The sequence below is a fragment of the Ipomoea triloba genome, chromosome 10 (genome assembly GCF_003576645.1).
Source record: "Ipomoea triloba cultivar NCNSP0323 chromosome 10, ASM357664v1".
Lineage (NCBI taxonomy): Eukaryota > Viridiplantae > Streptophyta > Magnoliopsida > Solanales > Convolvulaceae > Ipomoea > Ipomoea triloba.
The window spans coordinates 7,353,164-7,378,854 of record NC_044925.1 but is presented as its reverse complement, the minus strand read 5'-3'; the positions used below and the strand labels follow the sequence as shown (position 1 = coordinate 7,378,854).

General features: G+C 33.8%; 2 protein-coding genes across 9 annotated transcripts; one reads left to right on the top strand and one right to left on the bottom strand.

The window, feature by feature from the left end:
• The first annotated feature begins 13,351 nt into the window (after positions 1 to 13,351).
• Positions 13,352 to 18,147, top strand: LOC116031886 (LRR receptor-like serine/threonine-protein kinase GHR1). Of its 3 annotated transcripts, none has more exons than XM_031274227.1 (4): positions 13,352 to 13,375; positions 14,046 to 15,354; positions 15,578 to 17,101; positions 17,226 to 18,147. In XM_031274227.1, the coding sequence occupies exons 2-4, from the start codon at positions 14,289 to 14,291 to the stop codon at positions 17,828 to 17,830; spliced, it is 3,195 nt and encodes a 1,064-aa protein (XP_031130087.1). In that variant the 5' UTR covers positions 13,352 to 13,375; positions 14,046 to 14,288; the 3' UTR covers positions 17,831 to 18,147. The 3 variants fall into 3 exon arrangements, with proteins under 3 accessions (XP_031130087.1, XP_031130086.1, XP_031130089.1); XM_031274226.1 differs by lacking the exon at positions 13,352 to 13,375 and adding an exon at positions 13,515 to 13,812; XM_031274229.1 differs by lacking the exon at positions 13,352 to 13,375 and adding an exon at positions 13,538 to 13,566.
• An 880-nt stretch (positions 18,148 to 19,027) lies between these two features.
• Positions 19,028 to 25,691, bottom strand: LOC116031887. 6 transcript variants are annotated; one of them, XM_031274232.1, is made up of 13 exons: positions 25,324 to 25,691; positions 24,146 to 24,648; positions 23,618 to 23,881; positions 23,207 to 23,410; positions 23,034 to 23,118; positions 22,836 to 22,911; positions 22,481 to 22,657; positions 22,301 to 22,403; positions 21,926 to 22,035; positions 21,452 to 21,541; positions 21,276 to 21,356; positions 20,097 to 20,918; positions 19,028 to 19,323 (listed from the first exon to the last, which is right to left on the bottom strand). In XM_031274232.1, the coding sequence occupies exons 3-13, from the start codon at positions 23,841 to 23,843 to the stop codon at positions 19,231 to 19,233; spliced, it is 2,067 nt and encodes a 688-aa protein (XP_031130092.1). In that variant the 5' UTR covers positions 23,844 to 23,881; positions 24,146 to 24,648; positions 25,324 to 25,691; the 3' UTR covers positions 19,028 to 19,230. The 6 variants fall into 6 exon arrangements, with proteins under 6 accessions (XP_031130092.1, XP_031130091.1, XP_031130093.1 ...); XM_031274231.1 differs by having other exon boundaries at positions 24,572 to 24,648; XM_031274233.1 differs by having other exon boundaries at positions 24,146 to 24,635.

Below are 25,691 nucleotides of genomic sequence, written 5' to 3'. Positions count from 1 at the left end.
TACCTAGTAGAGTTACAAATTGGTTGAAGATAAAGTTCTTCAATCTCCAACTAGAAGTCTTGGCGTTGTAAGATAATCGTGTTCTTCATATATGAGCATCCCAAGCTTCTAAAATCTAGATATGACTTTTAGCTCTTGATCTCTCTCACTTGTCACGAAAATATGGAGCTAGAATACGTGCAACACTTTGATGAATTTTCTCTTAATGGATCAACCCTTTCTTTAGTCTTGAAAGAGAGTATTTATAGGTATTTTTTAAAAGAATTCGTTAGAGGGAAACCATTTCAAAAAATCTATTTCCCATTTCAATTTGATTTTAATTACTCAATAGGATTCACCAAAGGAATTTCAATCCGCTTTGAACGAATTTGTTTATAAAGGTGAATTATTTGATAAAAAAATTCAGATTAAAATATTATTGTACAAAAAGTGGCATTGTTATTCTATGTACTACCACCCTTGGAGCCAGGAATGTTCATTCTGTGCACCTCGGCCGCTAAGTATTGCTTAACAATGTTTTCATACTTAGTTTATAATAATATGTTTGTATGTACGTGTTAAATCTAATTTTTCACTACACAAATCTCTTTCAAAGTTTTCTTAACTATTTAGTTAAGATTTCAACCTAACCTTCATAAATATTGTTTTGAAATATAAGAGCCATTTTATTTCAATAAAAAATGTTCAGTGTTTGCTGTTTTCTAATTTTTTAATTTTCATTCTCTATTTTCTATTTCGAAATCTTTTTTACTGGCATTCATTTTTCAAATTTATTTTTTTAGTCTAATATATGTAAGATCAGATTTTTACATTTGATATTAGAATCAAATTTATATTTAATTTGTATATAACATAATTAAAAATATATCTGAACTAATAGCCTATTAGGTTCACCTAACATTTAGTTTACATAATATTAATATTTTTTGAGCTAATATTTAAAATATTGTTGGATATATTCATTTGAATGAAATGTATATAAATAATTTTTACTTTAAAGTCTAACTGGATCAAACTTATTTTACAATATAACATAACTAAAAATATATGAACCAATTATCTATTTAATGAGTTCGATCAATCAAAATCTAAAACTCGGTGCAGAGTTCATGTTTTAATTGTGATAATGTGAATAATGGATAATTTTAAGCGTAAGCAAATAAGTTATGTTTATATAGGTAAATGCGAGTAAAACATAGTGATAAGTAAAAGAAGATAATAACGAATGTAATCATAGTTATGAATAAATATGTAAGTAGATAATGGTGAGAATCTAATTATAGTGATTTATAGCCAAATATATGATAGATTTTTTTTTTCAATTTAGAAAATTAAACAGTTTTTTAAAAGTTCTCCAGTTTTCAAAATGAAAAATTGTGCTAGTAAACATGTTTTCTATTTTCTATTCTCCAGTTTTCCATAATGGTCATACTATTCTTTATCCACAACATCACCAACACCAATAATACTTCTTTTGCCTTGTAAGACAGTTGGTCGCTTATTATCAACAAGATTAGAAACATAAAACACTTGCTTTGCCTGAGATGAAAATATGAATGGTTCATCATGATAACCCAACCAACCAAAATAAACTAAAGTAAAATCTAATTCATCTATCCGAACGCCTCTTCTATTATAAACCCAAGTATATCGGAATAAAGGAATTTTAAAAACTTTATAATCAAGTTCCCAAATTTCATCAATCACACCATAGTAAGACATAGTTGCATCAATCAGTTTAGTACCTTTAGTACTTGAATAATCTTTTGATAGTTCTATTAATGTAACTATACTATTTTGCACCACACCCTTTTCATCTTGCCATTTTGTGTAAAATGTATGCGCATTAGTGTCATAACCTTCATAACAATTCACAAGCATAGCGGACACATATGAGTTAGGTCTTGATCATTTCACTGATATTATTCGGCACTTGATGAGTTAGGTCTTGCATCACAATATCTTTGAACCAACTGATGAAAGTGTGATTGTGTTCATTGACCACCTATCTTTCACTCTTTGAAAAAAAATTGTTGTCTTATCATGGACGTGTTGGTCCAAAAGGAAGTTCATTATCAAAAGGAAACATGTTTTTAGTAGTTCTAATAATCTTGTGAAACTCTTATTGCTCTATCCATTCTTTCATTTTAAATTATATAATTTAAGCACAATAGATAACTTAGTAAATTTAGTACATCCAGAGTTCAAAGGTTTTTTAGCATCGACAAACAAACTTTTAAATTTAGGAGATATTTCACTAAAATCTCTTTGCTAGAACCCTAGATAGCTTAGACTAGTTCTCTTTCATCTCCTTAGAGCAAAATAGCCTTGAATAGCATAAATCTACACTAGAGAACACATTGCAAGCTTTATTTTGTGGATTTGGAGTGGATTCCACCAACTCTCTTCAACATTTAATTATAAAGCTCTCATTTCCTTTTCTTCATCTTTTATTTACATTTATTGTGCATTTATGATTTCTTTGCTTGATATTGCTAGGTTTACCTTACAAATGAGTGAGTAGTCCTTTATTTGGGTTAGATTAGGTGTTTATTGCTTCTATTGGTGCTAGCTATGTAATTATTTCATAAAAGGGATGAACACCCATTTAGGGTTCTTGAGTTTGAACTGGGTTTGAATTCTATCTTTCAATAATTATTGCGCAGTGATTGTTGTTTGTGTTTGGAAAGTCTTTCATCACAATAGGAATTGGATGGAAGACTTGAACCTTCCCAATCTCAAACCCAATTTCCCTTTCTATGGAAATAGGGGTAGATTGGGGCTTACAAAGCTTTTGTTCTTAGAGAATTTGGGTTGATACACCAAGAAAATGGGGCAACCCTTGTTCTAATCCTTGTGAAAACTTGGATTCTTTTGTGCTTGCCTCAAGAACCTAGCTAGGGTTATTGTTCTTCCCCCAATGTAAGTGTCAAATGCATCAATAGAGTAATACACCTAATTTAATCCATCTTTCCGAATTGAATTTTATCCTAGCGTTAATCTTGCTTTCCCTTTAATCCAAAATACCAAAAATATTCTAGTTTCAATCTCAAACCAAATATGATTTACTTGGATCCTTATGAATTCCAATACCTTGGTGCCTAGAGTTTAGGTAACCGCTCTTTACGCGTCATAAACCCCAATCCTTAGTGGAACGACAATTCATACCGATTTTCAGATCACTATCACCACTACACTATAGCACCTTACATATATTTGAATATAGTGCGTTTCTCATACACCCAACTTCAATTCATATATGTCAATTGATAAAATGCTAATCTAAGTATTGTGGAGATATAGATAATCGATGATGGACGCATTTATAAACAATATTAGGTGATTTAAATTGAAATAAAAGTACCTTGGTTGCAGTACAAAACAACAAACAAACACTTGGTCGGAGTACTCCGGGGTTATCAATCCATAGGTAAGTGGAGTATTAAGCACTTGCTACTAATTTATTCACGAGAAGCTATTCCTAACGTCACGAGAGATGCTTCAATATAATCAAATAATTGTAAAATAAAAACAAGGCAAGAAAACTTGGGAATACAATAGAATGAAGAGTGAGACTTTTGGGGGTCAAGTGTTTAATCACATATAGTGTCAATCTAAAGTGAAATCATTAATTTGGTCTTAAACAAGTGTGAAGGATTGCATACAGAGGAAATGAATTACTCCCATAATTCCAACCCAAAATATTGTGAGTGAATATACATTTCAATGAGATAAACACTCAAACAATTCAAGAACAAGCAATCAAGATAAAATTTATTAACTAATTAAAATGTCATTTCCCAATGTGCAATAGTCAACTGCAATTGTGAATGCTCTAATTTATGCCCTAACTCTCATCAAGACATAAATATTTCAATGAAACATGTAATTTAGGTCCTTAATTACAAGCATCAATAACATAAACACAATTGCAACACAAGATATATAACATAAACACATATATTTCATTAAAGAAATTAAGAACCAGGCACATACGTTGTTAGTGTTTTAAGTCTAACCCCAACTTGCAATTGGATGTATTATTATGGAAAAATTAGATAGGTTTTAGTTTTGTATCTGTCAGAGTTTAAAGTGAAGACATGTTCAAGCAGACACTACGCCAAAACGTTTAGAAACTATCTATTAGACTTCACGACTTATCTTGGATGATTGAGTATCCTGGATGATTGAGTAGAGCAGTTACTACACTTGAGGTCATTTTAAAAGAAAGCTCATACTCTCTGGTATACCTCATAGGGTAAGACAGTAATCTTTTACATGGACATTCAATTTAAGATTACTAGTCTACCTATTCGGTCAGAGTAATATATATGGACAATTGATTCGAGTTTTACCTCTTTGTGGTATGTACTTTTGGATAGCAACTGTGAACTTTTTTATATAATAAAAAATAAACAATAAAAGTTCAAATATATATATATATATATATATATATATATATAAAGAAAAATGAATAGTTAGTAGGAATTAGTTCAGTGATAAACCATCGTGCAATAATATATAATATAATGAGTGCATGTAGTATATGTTTTTATCTTTTAATATAAAATGCAACTAATGATTACTCTTCTTAACTTTTTTTCTGGGTAAAATACAACTAATGATTACTCGTTGTCTCTCCCATGGCTTATAAAATAAAGTGAGGCATCCTGCAACGACTTGGTTCAGAAAGTACAATAATTGATTCAAAAAGATATTATAGTCAATAAATTCATAGTCCAATTGTCCAATGCCCCCCATTGTAGAAGAAACGTCCAAATTTGTTTGTGATTCTTGTTGGATTCAAAACGCGTACCAAACAGTATGTATTTTATTAGTGCCCTTTCTTAGAATAGTGAGATTGAATTGCTTATACGGGCCAACTACTATGTAGTGGCAAGTTTATTGTGGATGATGGTGTATGTAGCAGTTTACTTTATGAGTAAATATCATTTTTTTTAATACGAGTAAATATCATTCTAATTAAACTTCAGTTTCATTTGACAATATTATTTTGTTTTTTAATTTCATTTTTTTCACACACACTAATTTCATTATAGTAATATCAAAGTATCATTTTAATTCTACTACAGTTTCATTTGACAATATACATTATTACATGAGTTATATTATCTCATGCTATATTTTTTAATAATTCTTATTTTATAAAAGCATCCTTATCTGTGGTTTTTTCATGAAATCATGTCAGAATTTTGCCAACAAAGCAGGTGAGAGAATAGGAGAGAGAATGCTTTTGTATCATCTGCAAGCTTTGGTTCATGGAACAGTAAATGCCTGACATTACTTTTCCTTTAATATTGCTACTGTGCGCGTTATGCACACAACAGCAGCCCATGCGGGCGCGTGCATTGAACGCGCCCGCATGGGCGTGCCAGGCGCGTCTGACACTATCTTTAATTATTTTTTTTTAAACTTATATTTTTTATTTTTTTTTCTTTTCCCCATATTTTCTCTTTCCTAATCACACTTACAAAAACTCCTCAAATAATACCGCAAAATAACTCCATTGATATGGATGCTCTAAGCCCTCCTCCAATAGTTTAAAGTTTTTCTCAAGATTTTTTGTGGGTCAAAATATCCACCACATCATCCACTATCTCACTCAATTTCAAAAACTCATCTTCCCATTAATTTTAAGTTTTTTCTCAATTTTTTATGGATCCACCATTAACTATCTTATATTTTAATTATTTCTTTGTTTATTTGAATTATAAATTTTAATTGTAATGAAAATTAATTTAAATAAACATAATTACATTTAATTAAAATGATAACTACAAATATTTAAATTCATTTTTGTTGTTTCTCTATTTATTTTAATTATAATTAAATCATTCAAAATTTAATTCTAAAACTATATTACATATTTAAAGTTTGTTAAAAATTTAAAACAAAAATAATAAAATAATAAAAACAAACAAATAATTAAAAAATAATAATAAGGAAAGGTGGAGAACTAACACAGCTAACGAAAAGAAAAGAAAATAACAAGGATTGAGTCATTGTGAGAAGCGAAACTTTTATTTTATTTTATTGTTTTTTAAACAAAATCCTGACACACGCAGGTTTCTTGCAGGAGAACAATTTCTCCAAATTACACAACCCCTACTTGTTTTAAAAATTCATGTGTCAGTTTTTTTTCTTTAAAACTTGTGCAAAAAATGACTAGTGGGGAGGGCCGAGCATCCATATCAATGGGTTTTTTTGTGGTTTTTTATGAGTTTTTGTAAGTGTGATTAGGAAAAAGAAAATAATGTGGAAGAAAAAAAAATAAAAAACAAATTTGATTTAACAAAATAAAAAAAAATGCAATGTTAGGCGCGGTAGTTGCAGCCACGCGAGGCTGCAGCATTTGGCTTTGAAGAGTCAACTGTTCATCATTTACTGTTCCAATCACCCCATATTTGCAAAGTAAACTTATTTTCTCTTTCTTTATTTATCTCTCTTCCATGTAAGCATGAATTGTACTATGATCCTCCCAATATTCATTGATAAGGATGGCGTTAAGGATTATAACATGTCAATGATGATGTGGCAGGTGTAGTTGGCACAACAATGTTGACATGGCAATTGTATGACATTGTAAAGTACGTGATGTAGTGATCACAATTAGAAAATGCACATCACAAGACAATAACATAGCAAAAGGTATTATCTCATTTTGGTAAATGTGATTTTAAAGTAGTTTAATTCGATAGAAAAAAAAAACAAAACAAAACAAACAAACAAAAACGAAATTCAAAAAACATGTTCCACCTACCTTTGTTGTAATTTGGAATGAAGACATCACATTGAAAGCACTCTTGAGTCTTGTCCACAAAATACGAATTCTTAAATTTCTTTCCACGTTTATTTCCATCCAATAGCAACCTCCATCAATCAAAATATACAAGAGCATCCATAGTAGCAAATTTTATTTGGTTTTTAACTGATAAAAAACTGATGTTGTAAAAATAAATTGACGTGGGAGAAAATTTGTTGGCAAAACTTACTCTTACAAAGAAATGGATTTTGTCAGACTTAATTAAAAAAAATGGTTGGCAGGCATGCTTGTTGCGCACTGCCCGCCCCAATGGGCACGTGTTTCCCACGCACCCGTTGGGGCGCTGGCGGCCACTCTGATTCTTTTTGTTTTATTTTTTTTAAATTGTTTGGTCGTTGCTACAATTTTATTTATTTATTTATTTTTGTAAAATTAATTTTTTTATTTTTACTTTTTTTAGTTTATATAATTTTTAATTTTTTAATTTTTCTTGTTAAATTTTTTTGAACAACAATTTATGCTATATAATAAATGTAGTATATAATTTTGATTCCATATTATTAGAATTTGAAAATTTATAATTATAAATTTATTTTAATTTTGACATGCTTAATCTAATTATAATAAAAAAAATATTAATTGTAATTATAATTTTTATAATGATATTAAATAAATAATTAATTAAAATATAGTGGAGTAAAATTGTGGGTCCATAAAAAATTGATAAAAAAACTTTCAAACTAATGTGAGAAAGAATATTTTGTGATTGAGTGAGATAATGGATGATGAGGTGGATGATAGGACCCACAAAAAATAGAGAAAAAACTCCCATTGATATGGAGGCTCTAATTGAAGTAAACTGTGATAGTAAAAGATTTCTGAATTGTTTCAATTCTGATCTCTCCTTTTTTTTTTTTTTGGGGAATACTCCTAACATGCTTTGCTTCCAACAAACATTTCTCTTTGTAATCACCAAATAAACAATTTTTTTTGTCCAAAAAAAAAAAAGAAAACAAATGCGGTTAATAGAATAACTTAGTTGATAAGATTTCCAATTATAAATAGAAGTACAATTTCCAAAAAAAAAAAATACAATTTCCCAAACTATAATAATATATCTACATCTACTATATTAATAAGAGCCAAAGAAAGTTAGACCTATAATGGGTAGAAAAAATGACGGTCAAATTATTAAATCAAATGGATGGTTCAGATTGTTTAGATTTATATTTTTCCTTGAGATTTCCTAATTTATCCATAATTCTATGATTATCCGTTAAATATTCTCTTTTCCATTAATATTCCGTTAATTTTTAACTTACCCATTAATTTCTATAAGTAAGGTCTTAGGTTCGAACCTCATCCCAATCAAAGTTGGCATAATTATTGAACATATACTGCGAATATGTTAGAGTATATTATTCAAAAGTAAGTACCACTCTATTAATTTTATTAAATTAAATAAATTAGTAGTTACAACAAAAAAATAATACATATGCATATCTTTAATTTATAATTCGATGTCTACAATGCCTTTATTCAACAAAAAATCCACTACATTATTCATTGTTTTCTTTTTACACCATCAAAAATTTCAACAAAAAAATAAGATTATTAATTAATTATCAATAAGTAAATTAACAATCATTATCACAAAATTTCAACAAAAAATAAGATTCTACAATGCAAAGATTCTTTACCTTCAACTTTATTAATTAATTATATTCACTACATTGTTCATTGTTTTCTTTTTACATTATCTTGTAATTAAATATCAAAGTTATACTAAAAAATAATGCTACATATTTATTTACCAAGTATTATGTTAATAACATGAAAAAAATTTTAAAAAAAATAGTTTGAATCCAATCATATCCAATCATATTAAATATTTAAGGAGGATTTAATAATAAACCTTGGGCATTATCTCATTCGCGTAATACGCGTGAAAAACTAGTATATGTATACACATGAATATGGCCAACTAAATATTAAATAATAGTGAAATTTTAGCTCCCACCAATATTGAATAAAATGTTTTAGTAATTAAATACTATTATAATGGATAACGCTTGTGTGATCCTTTCACGGGTCTTAATCCGTGAGACGGACCAATTTGACCTCATAATCAAAGATCCAACTCGTCTCACATATTGAGACAATGAGACTTGTGAGATAGTCGTACACTAGTTTTTACCTATTATAATATGTTATTATGGTCAATTAAAAGGGATCGGAAATTAGAGTACACTTGAAAGTGCAGCTGAAAAAGTTCATTGCTCTAAGAGCATCCTTATCAATGGAGTTTTTTCGCGGTATTTTAGGAGTTTTTGTAAGTGTGATTAGGAAAGAGAAAATAGGTGGAGAAAAAAAAATAAAACAAATTAAATTAAAAAATTTTAAAAAAAAATAAAAAACTGAGGTGTCAAGCGCGACGCAGGCGCGACTGACACGCCCAGCGGGCGCGTGCACTGGGCGGCCACAGCAACAATGTTTTAAAAAAAAATGGATGCCTTATACTGACATTATCTCATTCATTTGCAGGAGGCACCCACTTTCTTTCTCTCCTCTCCTCTCTCTTCCAGCATGGTCACTTTACTGACAATATCTCCTTCATTATGTATTGGTGTAGATGGCCTAATGGTTTTTGTAGTAATTTGAATAAATGAGTTGGAGCAGTATAAATTGGAATGGTTTACCATTAACCATTCCAATAATACAATTTTAACTGAGCGAATAAATGTCAAGTTAGAGGTACTTTTGGATTAGTAAAATCGATCGCTCAAACATCATGATTCTCTTAAAAAGAAATGTTTAATTAATGATGACACATCCCATCAATTTAATAAAAATTTTGGCCAATTAAACATTATTCTTGTTATAAATAGGTCTCATCAATTATTTTAGTTAGAAGGTTACTTTTGTTGAGCATAAATAATATATAAACATATATGTGTGATCCAATTACTAGCTTAGACTTTTAGTTAAGATAGAACACATGCTTCAATTTGGTATCAGAATCATGTCAAAGATTATAGACAGATACTACATTGTAACTGAGTCAGTAATACTCAAAAAATTACCAGTTTAACTTTTTAGTTGAGATGGACCACATGTTTCAATTACTCGACATCCAACATATGGGCAATACAAAGATTTTACGATATGGCACATAACAATCTCAAAAATAAATCGATACTTCGTTATTCATGAAGTTATATTGATCCCTTAGGCCTTAGCTTCCGTTGTTATGCATTTATATAAGAAGTACAATTGCATTGAATATAATACAATATCATTACACACGGCATCGTAAATATAATTTTGTATTCTAACATGTGCCTTTTGTCCCAATATAAGACAGGTTGGTCCCTCACATCGTAATTATACACTTACCCACTTCACCTCAAACCATAGTTGCACCGTTTGGGAGAAGAATAGTTGCGCCGTCTCGCACTCTCGCCAGAGTTATTATGCCATGGACCCGGCTCCACCTTACAACGTGAACTCCGATCTATGTTCACAATTTCACAACTCCATGTTCATAATTTCATAATTCTATACAGTTTCATATATATCTTCATGTTCACAATTTCATTATTTCATGTTTATAATTTCATAACTCTATGTTCACAATTTTATATATAACTCTATGTTCACAATTTCATAATTTTATGTTCAACAGTATAACACAATTTTTGAATCTATATAACAAAATTGTGAATATATAGTTCAAAAATTGTTAATATTGAGTAATGTAATTTTGTACATTGAAATCTAAAATTGTGAATATAAAATTCTAAAATTGTGAGCATAGAGTTCTAAATTTGTGAACATTGAGTTTTAAATTTGTTAACATAGACCCAAGTCTACCTTGCAAGGTGGACCCAGGTCCATAGCATAATTTGCCCTCTGGCCAGTTGTTATACAGCGGTTAGTGGACCATGGCCCATACAATATTGTGTAGACTATAATTGTCAAATAAAATTGTAGTAAAATTAAAATAATATTTTATTATTACTATAATGAAATTACTGTGTAGAAAATGAAATTAAAAATAGAGCTCATTCAGTAATTTAAAAAATGTAATTAAACTAATATTTCAGCATTACGTACTATAATTAAACTAGTGTGTATGAAAAATGAAACTAAAAAATAGGACTCATGTAATAATGTATATTGTCAAATGAAAATGTAATAGTATTAAAATGATACTTTGGTATTGTTATAATGAAACTAGTATATGTGAAAAATAAAATTGAAAAACAAAGTAATATTATCAAATGAAACTGAAGTGTAATTAAAATAATACATACTTCATGGTCCACGCTGCTACACGGGTCATGGTCCACAGTAAAATTTGCCTCTTTTGGCCAGCACAAACTTAGCTTTTCAGTATGCAATATTTGAGAGAAAAAGTCAATATTCGATCCTTCAAAAAAACAAATTCAATATTCGAAACTCAACAATGACAATGTAAGGATTATGTCCAAAGTGAAGAAATCTCTTATACACACCGTCATTTAGCCATATCCACTGAGTTATTGAGTTACTATAATTTACATCATCCTAAGTGTCCGTTTGGAAAGGAGAAAATGAGTTATGAAAATGATTTTTGGAAAATGAATCATTTTCTAGAAAATATTTTTCTTTCCCGTATTCGATTGCATTATGGAAAATTGTCTTAGTATATTTGGTTCATTTTCTAGAAAATAAAAAGAATTGTATAATTATAACATTTTAAATATTTTATTTAGAATATAAAAATATTTATAATAGGCAAAAACTTGTGTGAGACCGTCTCACCGTGAGACGAGTCGGATCAAGATGAAAATGTAATACTTATACTTATATGCTCAAATGTAATACTAATCAATAATAAAAAATTTTGTTACATATAAGGATAAATATAATACTTTTAAGGGAAAATACAATACTTTTACATTTTGGTTAAAAAGTATTACATTTTTATTCAAAAATATTATATTTTCCCATATAAGTAAGGGACACTTGTTAACATTACTTATTATGAAAATAAGTAACAAAAATTGTATTCCTGATTAGTATTATATTTGAGCATATAAGTATGACATTTGCACATATAAGTATGACATTTGTATAATGGTTCGACCCGACCCCGACCTGTCTCACGAATAAGGATCCGTGAGACAATCTCACACAAGTGTGATCCTTTATAATAATATTAAAAACAATATTATTTATCAAAAATATTTTTAAAAAAAAAATCGCCTGGTTTCCTGCCAAAACATGTTTTGGGTGTTGGCAGAAATTGAGTTCCGCCAAATTTTGACAGAAGTCATTTTGTGCAAAAATGCCTTCATTTTTTTTTTTTGAATACTATTGACTCTATTACAATGCAGTATAGAATCAGTATTGTTGTCACCTCCTGTATAAAGGGAAGGATTTGATGCCACTGGACCACACGGTCCTTGGCAAAATGCCTTCATTTTTTAATCAATGAAAAATATTTTTTCTTGATTGAATTTTTCTATTGCATTCAAACACTAAAAACTCGAAAAACATTTTTCAGAAGTAATTATCTGGACATCAAACAAACCCTAAATATCCTGTCATGTATTATTGTTGGGAGAGAAAAATATTATGGCAAATTATACTGTGCACCACGGTGCACATAGCAATGTGCACCACGTACCTAAACGACGTCGTTTTGAGCATTGTAAACTAATGTCCGTTTTTTTTGGAAATCACGTTTCCCGTTTAGGCCTGTCTCTGTATTTATGTTAATATTCTGTGTATTCCAGGCAATCATTCTGTGTATTCTAGGCAACCGTTCTGTGTATTATAGGCAACCGTTCTGTGTATTCATGTTAGTAACACATGTTGTGATTTCATGTTAGTAACACATGTTGTGATGTGTTTGTGCATTCGAATGTTTAGGAGGATGAGTTCTGTGTATTTTGTGTAAATATTATGTGTATTCATGTTATTAACACAAGTTGTGATGTGTTTGTGCATTCGAATGTTAGGAGGATGAGCTCTGTGTATTTTGCGTCAATATTCTGTGTATTATGGGCAAATATTCTGTGTATTCTAGGCAAACGTTCTGTGTATTCTATATAATAATTATGTGTATTATAGATAATGAATTCTCTGGAGTCATTCGCGTCCACTAACATCTGTGTATTTTGTGTCAATATTCTGTGTATTCTGGGCAAACATTCTGTGTATTCTAGGCAAACGTTCTGTGTATTATAGATAATGATTTTGTGTAGAGTCATTCGCGTTCGCGTCTACTAACACCGAAACGACATCGTTTTACGTACGTGGTGCACATTGCTATGTGCACCGTGGTGTAGGGTATAACAATTGAAATATTATAGTTGCACCGTTTGAGCATTGGGCCCAAGATTATGGTGACCGGAGAGAGTCAGAGACTACAGTCTCCAGTCCTCTCAAGTCCCAATGCTTGGCTGCCACACTTGCCAAGAAATCCTTTTAGAAAATAAAAACCTGATTTAATAATTCATTCTCACGTCCACTAATCATTGACATTGATTCACAATAAGGGCCAGACTCCCTCGCTTTTATGGCGGGTGTGACAAAAGAACGGTATTATTTCCCGCTGTTTCTTTCATCTTTTTCACTTTCCCGTTTTCCACCATGCTCTCCCTTTTCTTTTAATTTCTTGCTGACTTTTGTGTTTTTCTTGCTCAAAGATATTTACTGTAAAACTTATCTTCAAGACAAACTAACAATGGCTCTTTGAGATAGCCTAAAAAGCATCCCACACTACTTACACTGTGAGTGTGATAATTGTAGAGAGAGAAAATTCGCGCAAGAATCATATGCATATGAATGCCCATTTGTCATTTTCTTGAGCGTAGAGGACTAAAGGGATAACATTTTTTTTCTTATTTTATTAGCTGATCGTATGTGTTATCAGGGAAGGGGAAGGGAGGGGTTTTGTTTTCTAAAGGACCAAGCTTTCCCACGTCCATTCGTTTCCGCGGCATTTAATGCACCAATTTGCCTCACTTTTTTCCTGGGTACAAACTTCTATTTCCAACTGTTCACAAGTTTTTTAGTGTTTTCTTTGCTGTAAAGGTTGAATTCTGCAATGCTCAACTTTAAATCTTTTGTTTTCGTCGGGTTAGATTGATTGATCTCTGAATGTCACTTTATGCGTTTTGTTTCTTAATCTTTCTCATGCCCTTTTGTTTGAGTTAGAATTTTTCCTCTTCATTTGCTCATTTGCTCAATCTATGTCTTGCACTTGCAGATTATTGAACTTCTTCACATTTTGAGGCTTTCTTGTTTAATTGTTGTGAGTTCATGGAGGTTTGGGTGTTTCCAGAGCTGTCAAGATATGCTTTACTTCTGCTCTGCTTAACTTTGGTCCTTTAGATCATTGATGTTTTGTGTTCTTAAATATTTGCATATCAATGAAGTTGTTGGCATATCTTATGATTGAGTTTAAATGTTGGTGAGAGTGAAGCCATTATTATAGGAAATTGGGGCTGGGATGAAGCTTATTATTAGACTTGTAACCTTTTCCATTTACTTTGGGTTTGCCTTGGGGCAGTTCATATCCCAAGATGTTTCTGTGCTGCTTGAATTTAAGAAATGGATCAAGTATGACCCTACAGGCTATGTGCTTCAGTCCTGGAATGAGAATTCCACTGACTCAAATGCCTGCCCTGCCTCTTGGAATGGTATCAAGTGTAATGGTGGTAATGTTGCTGGGGTTATCCTCAATAACCTCGGGTTGTCTGCGGATGTGGATTTAAGCGTGTTTGCTAACCTCACAATGCTCGTGAAACTCTCGATTGCAAACAATGCAATTTCTGGGAAGTTCCCTAGCAACATTGCGGACTTCAAAAGCCTCGAGCTTTTTGATGTTTCTAATAATCTCTTCACCTCGACCTTGCCACCGGAAGTTGGGAAGTCAGCGAGTTTGAGAAATCTTTCGCTAGCTGGTAACCATTTTTCTGGTGTTGTTCCAGATACACTTTTGGACCTCACCTCAATTCAGTCGTTGGACTTGAGCTGCAATTCCTTTTCGGGGCCTCTGCCATCTTCTTTAACCAAGTTAACAGGTTTGGTGTATCTTAACCTGTCCTTGAATGGGTTTACAAAGAAAATTCCACAAGGATTTGAGTTGATGAACAATCTTAAGGTACTTGACTTGCATGGTAACTTGCTGGAAGGCGATTTGGATCTACAATTATTGCTTCTTCCTAATGCAACTCATATTGATCTTAGTGGAAATTTGCTTGTGAGTTCTGCATCTCTGCACCAGAAATTTCCACCCGGTCTTTCTGAGACTGTCAAGTATATAAATCTTAGCCATAATCAGCTTACCGGGTCACTCATAGGTGGGGTTGAAGAACAAGCATTTGGAAGATTGAATGTTTTAGATTTAAGCCACAATCAGTTGTCAGGTGAATTACCCGTGCCCGATTTTTTGTATGATCTTCAGGTTCTCAGACTCGCCAATAACAGGTTTTCTGGAGTCATACCTAACAATCTGCTACAAAAGGATTCTCTGCTTCTAAAAGAGTTGGATTTGAGTGGCAATAATCTTACAGGTACATGTATAAGCATGAAATTCAAGTAACATTTTACGTCTTAGTTTGATTTTATTTCACAAAGAAAGTGAGCACCATTCGTTTTTATTTTCTATTTTCAAAATCAATAAGATCTGCTTCTTTCTTTACTGGAGAAGAACAAAACAAAAGACTATTTTTTTGCATTCTCAATATCTCTAGGAAGAATTGTGTTTCGGTGCTTCACACAGTTACTTTTCTGCAGGTCAAATAGGCACGATAACATCAACGACGTTGAGTATCCTCAACCTATCCTCAAATGCACTCTCTGGTGAGCTTCCATTAGTGATAGGAAGTTGTGCTGTTCTTGACCTCTCAAATAACCATTTTGAAGGAGATCTGACTAGAACCGAGAAATGGGTAAATATTGAGTTTCTTGATCTCAGCAGAAATCACTTGACAGGACCCATCCCTGAGACCACTGCTCAATTGTTGCGATTAAATTATCTCAACCTCTCTCAGAACGCCCTTAGTGGTAATCTCACTAGTGTTATAACACAGGTCCCCAAAATCACAGTCATTGACCTTAGCTTCAACCAGTTAGAGGGACCTCTTCTCACCTCTATTTTGAATTTACCTACTCTCAAAGAACTTTACCTCCACAACAATTCATTTTCTGGAGGTATTGAGTTCTCTCCTCCCTCCAGTGAATCAAATCTTAATGTTCTAGATATCTCCAACAATCGTCTTTCTGGCTATTTTCCTGATGGGCTCGAGTCGTTCACTAGGCTGCAAGTGGTTGATGTATCAGGGAATAATTTCTTTGGGTCTTTGCCAACTTCTATTGGTGATATCAGCAATCTGACTTCACTTGATGTTTCGCGTAATAATTTCAGTGGTCCATTGCCAACAAATCTGCCCGATAGTCTCCAAATCTTCAATGCATCATACAATGATTTTTCTGGCATTGTCCCAGAGAACTTGAGAAAGTTTCCACGATCATCTTTCTTCCCCGGCAATTTGAACCTACAATTACCAAATGCTCCCCCGGGTTCAGGCCAGGCCCCAATGGGAAATCAGAGAAGGAAACCACTGAGACCTATTATCATAGTGGTAATAATAGTTTCTTCAGTGCTTGCTTTAGCTATCTTGATCTTGCTTGGCCTTTTTGTTTATTGGATATGCAAATTCAGAACACCTCAGCCACATGTTATAGACATGGACATTCGCCGCCAGACCCCATTACTCCCTTCGGGTTTTAGCAGAAGAGAGGGCGCTGGTGGCTTAGTAGTTTCAGCGGGGGATCTTATGACCTCACAGAAAGGATCGGCATCAGAGATAATTAGTCCTGACAAGAAAATGGCTCCTGCTGTTACTGGTTATTCCCAATCTAAGGCCACCCAACTCTCTTGGTCATCAGAATCTGGAAACCTTTCAAAATCGGACACAAGGTCTCCAGATCAACTGCCCGGTGATCTCTACTTAATTGATGATACAATCTCGTTTACACACGAGGAACTGTCAAGGGCTCCAGCTGAAGTATTGGGCAGAAGCAGCCATGGAACATCGTATAAGGCAACACTGGATAATGGTTTGGTTTTGAGTGTGAAATGGTTGAGGGGAGTAACAAAACCGAAAAAGGAATTTGCTAAAGAGGCTAAAAGACTTGCTAGCATTAGACATCCAAATGTGTTAGGATTAAGAGGATACTACTGGGGACCCACACAACACGAGAAGCTTATTCTTTCGGATTATGTATCTCCTGGAAGCCTAGCAAATTGCCTGTATGGTAAGTTATAGTTTCCCAATTTGAACAACTTTTTTTATTTTTTCCAATTTTACCCCTACACACTTTGTCTTTTCACTTGGTGAAAGTTATAGTATGTGTAGCTTATCTCTGAGATGATATGCAGACCGACCTGGAAGAAAAGGGGCGCCTTTAAGCTGGCCTCAAAGACTGAAGATAGCAGTTGATGTTGCTCGTGGGCTGAACTATCTCCATTTTGACCGCGAGACTCCACATGGAAACCTTAAAGCAAACAACATACTGTTGGATGGTCCTAATCTGAATGCACGAGTTTCTGATTACTGCCTTCACCGCCTGATAGTGCACACAGGGACGGGGGGCAAAATGGAACAGATTTTCGATGCAGGAGCAGTGGGGTACCGGGCACCAGAACTGGCTGCATCGACCAAGCTGCCACTCCCCTCGTTCAAATCAGATGTGTATACTTTCGGGGTGATTTTGATGGAGCTGCTAACGGGGAAATGTGCAGGTGATGTGGTTTCTGGAGAGCACGGGGGAGGTCTGGATTTGACAGATTGGGTGAGAATGAAGGTGAAAGAGGCCCCCCGAGCCTCCGAGTGGTTTGACACAGCAGTGTTGGGTGAGATAATGGGGAACCCCGCGGTGGAGAAGCAAATGAAGGATGTTCTTGGGATCGCGCTGCAATGCATACAGCCCGTATCTGGGAGGCCAGGTATCAAGAACGTATACGAGGATCTCTCATCTATATAGTATGTAAATCTGTGTTTAACTTGGGGAATAAAGTAGCTGATTGATTGATAGATTACCCTTTTCAAGTGTGAGCCATAGTTAGCTAAATTGATTAGCCATTGTTTCAACTTTGAAGGGGCTTGGCCTAAGAAAGGAAGATACAGAAGAGAATGTGTGTGTTATGCAATCAATCAACCAATCTCTTGTGTATCTTTATCTTGTGCTGTGCCTTCTTTCTGTTCATTCACCACTCACTGTAAGCTACTAAAGCTTCCAACAAATGTTCATCTTAATTGCCCCCCATGTCACTCAATGAATGAATGTTCATTCATTACAAATTAATGTTCTTCTCACCATCATGCTCTTAATAAATGTTCATCATCTGTTGCCTTCAGTTTAATAAACTATAATACGTACTCTTTTTCAAGAGTATTGAGTTTAACCTTTAGGAGGCGTTTGGTTCAAGTTATATAAGATAACTAAGGTTATATTTGCTTGGTAATATAAGATTCCCATGTTTGGTTCAAGTTATGTAAGATTCCCAAGGAATGTAACATAACCTCCCGATGAAGTTTTTAACTATTGGAAGGGAATGTGAGATACACCCCGATTTCTTAGGTAATCTCACATTCCCTTATCTTATTCCTAATATTGAGCTTTTAGCATTTTAATCAATTTATCTTATTTCTGTTCTTATTTACCTATTTCAGTTTTAAACCAAACACAGGAATCTAACATTTCCAGTTATCTAATATTCCCAGCAGTTATCTAATATTCCCAGCAATCTAACATTCCCTAAGCAATCTAACATTCCCTAAGGTAATCTAACATTCCGCCAAACGCCCCCTTAAAGTTTTATTTTATGGAATATTTGATTTTTCGTTAAAGAATAATAAAAGATAAAGTAAAAAAATAAAGAACCACTGATAACAACAATAATAAACCATAAATACATACCCTTTTGCTTCATATAATAAACCATAAATACATACCCTTTTGCTTCATTTTACTTATTATGTTCACTATTTATTAGTTAGACTAACTGTGTTTTCTTTACTTATTTTCTTCAATATTTTTTAATAATTTTTTATGTTTAAAAGTACTTTTAATAGTTTAGAAATATATAAATTTTATAAACTAAAATTAATCTTAATATTATAAAAATTGAAATAAAAATAATGTCAATCAAGTCTCGTTAGCCGAACCAGACACATAAAATGAGACAAAAAGAGTAATATATTACAAACAAAACTCGATTAACAAGCATATATTTTTAATACAATTAATGAATATGCCAACTACAGTAAATACAACATCCTAAACAATCAAATAATATAACCTTACAAATAAAAGATTACAACATAACTCATTAGACTACACTAAGGTAGGTGTACAACGGTCCAATAAATTAAAAGTAAAAACTAGAGGAATGAAGTGTAACCAGCACCAAGTGGTACCATGGGCTTGAACACAGCAGAAGCCTCCAAGCAGGGACAGTGCTGGAACTCAATACTCTGAAAGACAGACAGAAGGGTTCTTAACAATAAAAGATGAATATTTTCAATCATTAAAATGCCCAAACTTTTTGTTTCTCATGTTTCATGTTTGCATGCATATTGATAGAAATTGAAGCAGGTAGGCAGGCAGGCAGGCAGCATATTTACTTTATAACTAGCCTGACTTCTAGACCAAGTAGCAAAGAAATGATCTTGGAAAGAGAAGCACTTGGGGCACAGGTACATGGGGTGCAAAAATAAACAACATACTAACATGACCTGTCAAACCCATAATCTAAATAGGCTAGTGAAATCCAAAGAGTGTGTTCGATTCGAACATGGAAATCGGAATAGAAATCAAATACTTGGTAATTGGAATGAGTTTTTGTGAAAGTATTTTACATGTTCGGTGGTAGGGTGGAATTGAAATGATTACCAATATTGATGTTTGATTATGTATGACCCTATAATCGGAATAAAGGTTTTAAAAATATATAAAAGAAAAATCAAAATCAAAAAATAAAGGCAATTGATCTTAAGAGTGGTGATGAAATGAGTAAGCAATGCAGTGAGGCGGTGAGGAGACAATAAAATGAGGAGGTATAGGCTAAATTAATGGAATGATACCCGATTTAAATTAGGTAATGGATTTTGTAATTATAGGGGTAATCAAAGCCTATACCTGTGTTTTAAAAAGTTGCAACCAAACACACCCTTAATATCCAATTTATCATCTAAAGTCTCAAACCACAATCAGGATGGAATGGAAGATAGAAAGAAGATTGACATACCGGGATGCTTAATAGTAGTCCATCACTGTTAACCAAGACAGGTAGAGTTCTTCTTGCAGCAACTGGAATAGATTTCAACGTAAGGAGAGCCCTTTCGGCTGATTGCTTCACATAATCAGAACATGAGATTCTCCCAGTTTTACGGTCAACACCAGAAGGAAATGGAACTAATCGTTCATTCTGACTCTCTGCTAGCTTTGCAAGGTACAGCCAATCAGCATCCACCATGTGCCGCACCTCAACTAACAAATCATGACCAATTACACGTGAACTGCAAGAGTTCCAATTTTCCACTCTACTAAGATCTGTGTCTTTCGTGGAAAACAAGTTGCAAGACATTTTCTTGTTCAAATTCCATTTCACCAAAAACCTGTTCATGAAGTAACCAGTTTTCTCTTCGTAAAGTACTCTGCTTGGAACATCATTGGCAGATTCTTCATTTTCAAACTGGAAATCAAGGATGGTATCAGATTTAGACCTGAAATTTTCACTCTCCTTTTTCTGCAAAGAAACAATACTCCAATACGTAGACTCACTAAGAACGCCTTGCCTTTTGGCTTCAACTAGAAGAGAATCTGAAGGTCTTAAATCTAAATATCGCACACCCAATTCATCCTGAGAAAATTGATCTGCATATAATTTTGCTTCTGTTATTATTTGCTCTACATCACTTGAATAGCAGTTCCGCACTTCATTGACAGATGTATCCAGTAATTCCGTCTTCAATGGGAGATCGGCATTGGGAGAGCAGCAGACCAACATTTTGGTGCCTTTGGAACCAGGTGCTGGACTTAGGTAACAACCAGCTGCTGTAAGGCAGGTCTGCACGAGTGCTACAATTGATCGATTAGTGAATATATCTAATGGTTATTGACTAGTATAATGTACAAAAAGTGGAAAACTTTATCATACAGAAATATCTCATGTGTAGTTTATTTTTGTTAAGAGTCCCACATTGAAAATATAAGAGAGAATATATGGGTTTATAAAACCATGGATTAGACTAGCTAATTAATTGGATTCAGTCTTTTGGTGCGGTTTGGCCCATGTGCATTTATAGCCCAGTTGAGTGACCTTGACCCAATCATAGTAGAATGTAAAATACTAAAAACAGTACTTCAGGCACAGTCATCATAGCAATTGGCCTCAGAAGCAAAAACTTAACTTTAAAATACACACCTTGCATGGGAAAGTACGAATATAGTCAAGTAGCAACTTTAAAGCACTCCCTCGAATAGGTCTTTGTCTTTGGGAAACAAACTGATGGATCATGAATGAAAGATATAATACACTCAGCAGTATAAAGAAATTTGGTATTGAATAAAAATGTTAAATAAGCACTAAAATGGGTATACCTGTAAAATTAAGGAAATGAACTTTGAAAGGATTATGTCCTTGACTTTTGAGGGATTCAGAAGTCCTAGATCAACCACTGCATACCCTAGCTGCATCCATTAGGGAAAAGTATTAAAACAAAAAGACAATAAAAGTGAAAGTGCATCTAAATTGTTTCACAAGCATTCTGTTTTTTTTTTCATGGAGTTGCAAGCAATTGAACTTTCTTCAATCCCTATATTTTTTTCTTGTCATCCCATTCTTCTTAGTAACTGAATATAAACCAAGTAAGGTCAAACTAAATTCATTCTCAATAATTATGGAGTAATGTTTTTATATTTTCACAATTTTTCATTTACTTTCTTGGCGAATAATTAAACCATAAAAGACAGTAATTTCAGAAGAATTAGTCTACCAAAACTGAAACATACAACATGAGACAATCGTACATCAATTAAAAAGCTCACCCATAGCAGATTGGTACAAAAACTTACAGGTGTGATGATCACGGCATGATGAATTAGGTTGGAACAAATTCTGTCAACATGCAACCTTGTTCTTCGACAGGTTGTTATAAGATCTTGTAACTCGGATTTGAAGGCAGCTGCAAAATAAACAGAAATTGCTAGCACATTAAGAATGCATATGTTTAAAACCTCAGCCTCTGTGCCTTGTACTAAATAATCTTGTTTACATTATGTAAAGATATTGATGTAAGATCTTGATATAGATGCAAGAATCATGAAAAGCATTCAAATATAGCATCCACCCAGAGCGTTTTTCTTTAGGCTGAAAAGACTTCAAGGCACAAAAACTAGATTGGATAGTAAGAAGTTTATATGAAATCTAGTTCAAGTAGAACAGCTCACATGATGACAAGTTGGTCAATGACATTCGAATTCTATTACGAGCAAATAATTGGCTTCGATTAGTTGGATCCTCCACCCATTCTTGGTGGGCCGCTTGACATATCTGTGATACTAAAAGGCAATGAATTTATAAATAATGTGAAAGAAACTATTGGTAATAACCTTTTTTTCTGGACCAACCTTGTACATATCTTCTTTTGAGAATTCCAAGAGCGGTCTAACCAATACAGATCTACGGTGTCCGAAAGATTCCAGATTGGAAGATGGTTGTTTATAGAACAATTCTGATACAAACGCCATACCAGCAAGCCCAAGCACACCACTATTCCGAGATAATCTCAGAATGAACAACTCTGCCTGTATGTAGGGAAATCACTAAGCTAATAATAAGCCTATGAAATTAAACAGTTTAGGACATTATTTTACAGATTTTATGCAGTATTCTAATATTAGACTAGTTGACAGCTCAACCACTTGCAATTGAAAAAGCAAGCATGCAATTATCCATGGAAATGAAAATGTGAATGGCACAAACCTGGTCATCTGCATGATGTGCAATTAATATCACGCTCATGTGATGTTGGATGCAAACACTTTGCAAAATTTCATATCTGTATAGAGCAGGGGAAGGGAGGGAGAGGATAAATTCAAAGTGTGTGTTATTAATTATTATCATAGTATAGCATAGGATACCATATAAAAATAAGGAGCCCCAAGCTAAAGGTGGTATCACCTTTTATTACGAGCTGCTTCTTGCAAGTGTCCCTGTTTTGGTCTACCTTCAGGCCATTCACAGTGAGCAATCTCACATTTAATTCCTACACAAAGGCCACATTAGATATCTATTCAACAGACTCAAGAAAGATCCAAAAGCAAAAACCAGCCAACAAAGGAATCGTGTTGTACCCATATCAGTAACTCGACGCTGAACAAGATTGGCCTCAGCTTTACTCTCAGAGCGTAATCCATGGTCAACAACAATAGCCAAAAGTCCATCAATGGACTCGCTTCTCTTATCAGCAATAAGACCAATATCATGACTGCTTGTTTTCCATGACGCAGCTAATACACACAAGGCCATGCTGTCGGGACCACCAGAAACACCCAATGCTTTTTGAAAAATGAAAACGAACAGAATTTAAAATTCTATTTCTTCAGTAAAAATGAAAATGGCTCAAGCAGTAAGAATAATTGAACCATTAAATAGAACGAAATAATTAAAATCACTTCGTATCCTTTTTTTAAAAACAAAATCCTTTGGATTTCAATTGTTTGAATGGCAAATGCTGGTCCTTTTCCAAAGGATAGGAGACTGACCAATACGGTGATGAGGTTTGAGGCCAGCCATGGCCATGCGCTTGGCAAAAGTCTCTTTGTAGTTTGACAAATCAATTGTCCCGTTTGCCTGGTGATGACTGGAGCAAGAGCATAGAGCACGAACATAAAAGAAGGAATTATAATTTCCAAATTTGGAGAGTTTACACGAGGTTTTAGAAAGGGAGGATAAGAGTTGGAAGTGCGAGGAGGTTCTGGTATGAGCCATTGATAGCTGAAAAATGAGCACCACCTTCGCTCCCCTACCTGTGGTTTCAAACAATGAGATTATTTGATAATATTACAAAAGATGAAAACATATTCATACACAATTAATGCTTCCAAAAATTCTTCAAGACATGAAAATTTAACCACCAATCGAATACAAGTTTTGTACTATAAAGTAAAACAATTTTTATGAGATTTGTATGATATTCACTATAACCCTAAAAATATTAACATCAGTAGCCAAAAATTAAACAGTAAGATAAGCTAAGAGCACATAAAATCCAAAACAAAAGAATTAAATACCTTAATTCCACAAGGAAACTGTGATTGAAGCACAGCAATTTGCCTCCACCCCTTCGAGTTTTAAGGGATGTCAATCGGGCCAGCCCTGTCGGTTTCGGGCTAACCCTGTCAGGTTGTCGGACTTATAGGATTCGGGCTGTCGGTTAATTATATTTTATTCTCGGATTCGGGCTAGCCCTAACCCTAAACCTCGGGTTGTCGGATTAATGGGCGGGCTAAACCATCTTAACTAAAAACGATAACGAATACTTACATTCGATAAAACGGGTCAAGTTATCAATCGGATCCGAATTCGATAATTTTGCCATTGCATTTATTAAATTTTAATGTGCTCAATGCTTATCTTGTTGACCCGATTTGATAGAACGGGTCAACCGGATGAACATTGAGCACATTAAAACTTAAATCAGATAAATGAATACTTACATTTAGGTAAATTACGGTCAGCAGTTCTGCTCACTTCTGCACCCCTGTTCTTTAGTAAAAGGTTCTGTAAAAATGTCCTAAAGACTGAGTCAGGTAAATGCTACGGAGTACTTCAAAAGAGGAAAAAGTAATTGATTTACAATTTATTAATCTACACTATCAGATTTATGTAAAACAGGATGAATAACTGTATGCAAATAATTTAGTGCTAGAATATATACAATTTCCTTAAAGCAACAGCCTACACAGAGGCAAGCACACAAAATGAAAATTCAAAAGTGCCAATAGATCCATTATGTCAGTTTAAGAGAAGTTTTGAAGTAATGATTTAAATGTTTAATGCACTGCTTGTCTGCTTGTTCAGTATTCAACTATTCACTCAGTTTACAACTCCCATCTTAAACTAATAAACTTAGGGCCCGTTACTGATACAATCATCTGGCTTGCCTGAATAAATTAAGAAGAGTGCATATCATCACACTGTACCCAAACACAATCTTTCGGCTTCAAATTAAAGACTACATTTTGAAGATGTATGATTATTGATTCATAGTCCCACTTTGGATAAAATCCTCTTGGACCTTAAATAAAAAGAAGGATGGGATTTAGGATATAGCTAGCCAGCTAGGGGATGCAAGTAAAATAAGTTAAATAACTATCTTAGAAACATGCTGCCGAAGCAGCAAGCAATGTGGTAAGGATCTTTTTAAAAAAAATCTCAAGTAAATGGAGCCATGGAGGTTGAAACTTACCCACTACCCAATGTTACTCTGTTCGTTGCTGGAGATTAGGAGAATGGAGTCCTGGAGCAATGGAGATGGGCAGACGGAAATACGGCAATGGAGATGGGCAGCTGGCGGTGCAGCGATGAGCCGATGAGCGATCTGGCGTCGGCCGGTGGGCGGTGGCGTCCCTGGCAGGCGGCTGGCGTCGGCCGGTGGCGGCGGAGAACTAAGGGTGGCGAGTGGCGACTGTAAGCTGCGACCTGCGGCTGAAGAAGTGAAGAATCCCCGTCTGGCCGTCTCCCACTCTCCCTGCGCAATGAGGCCAAAGAGGGCGAGACTTGAGAAGCTGATAGGCAGAGACGGGAGACGGCTGAGAGAGGGAGAGAATGGTCTAG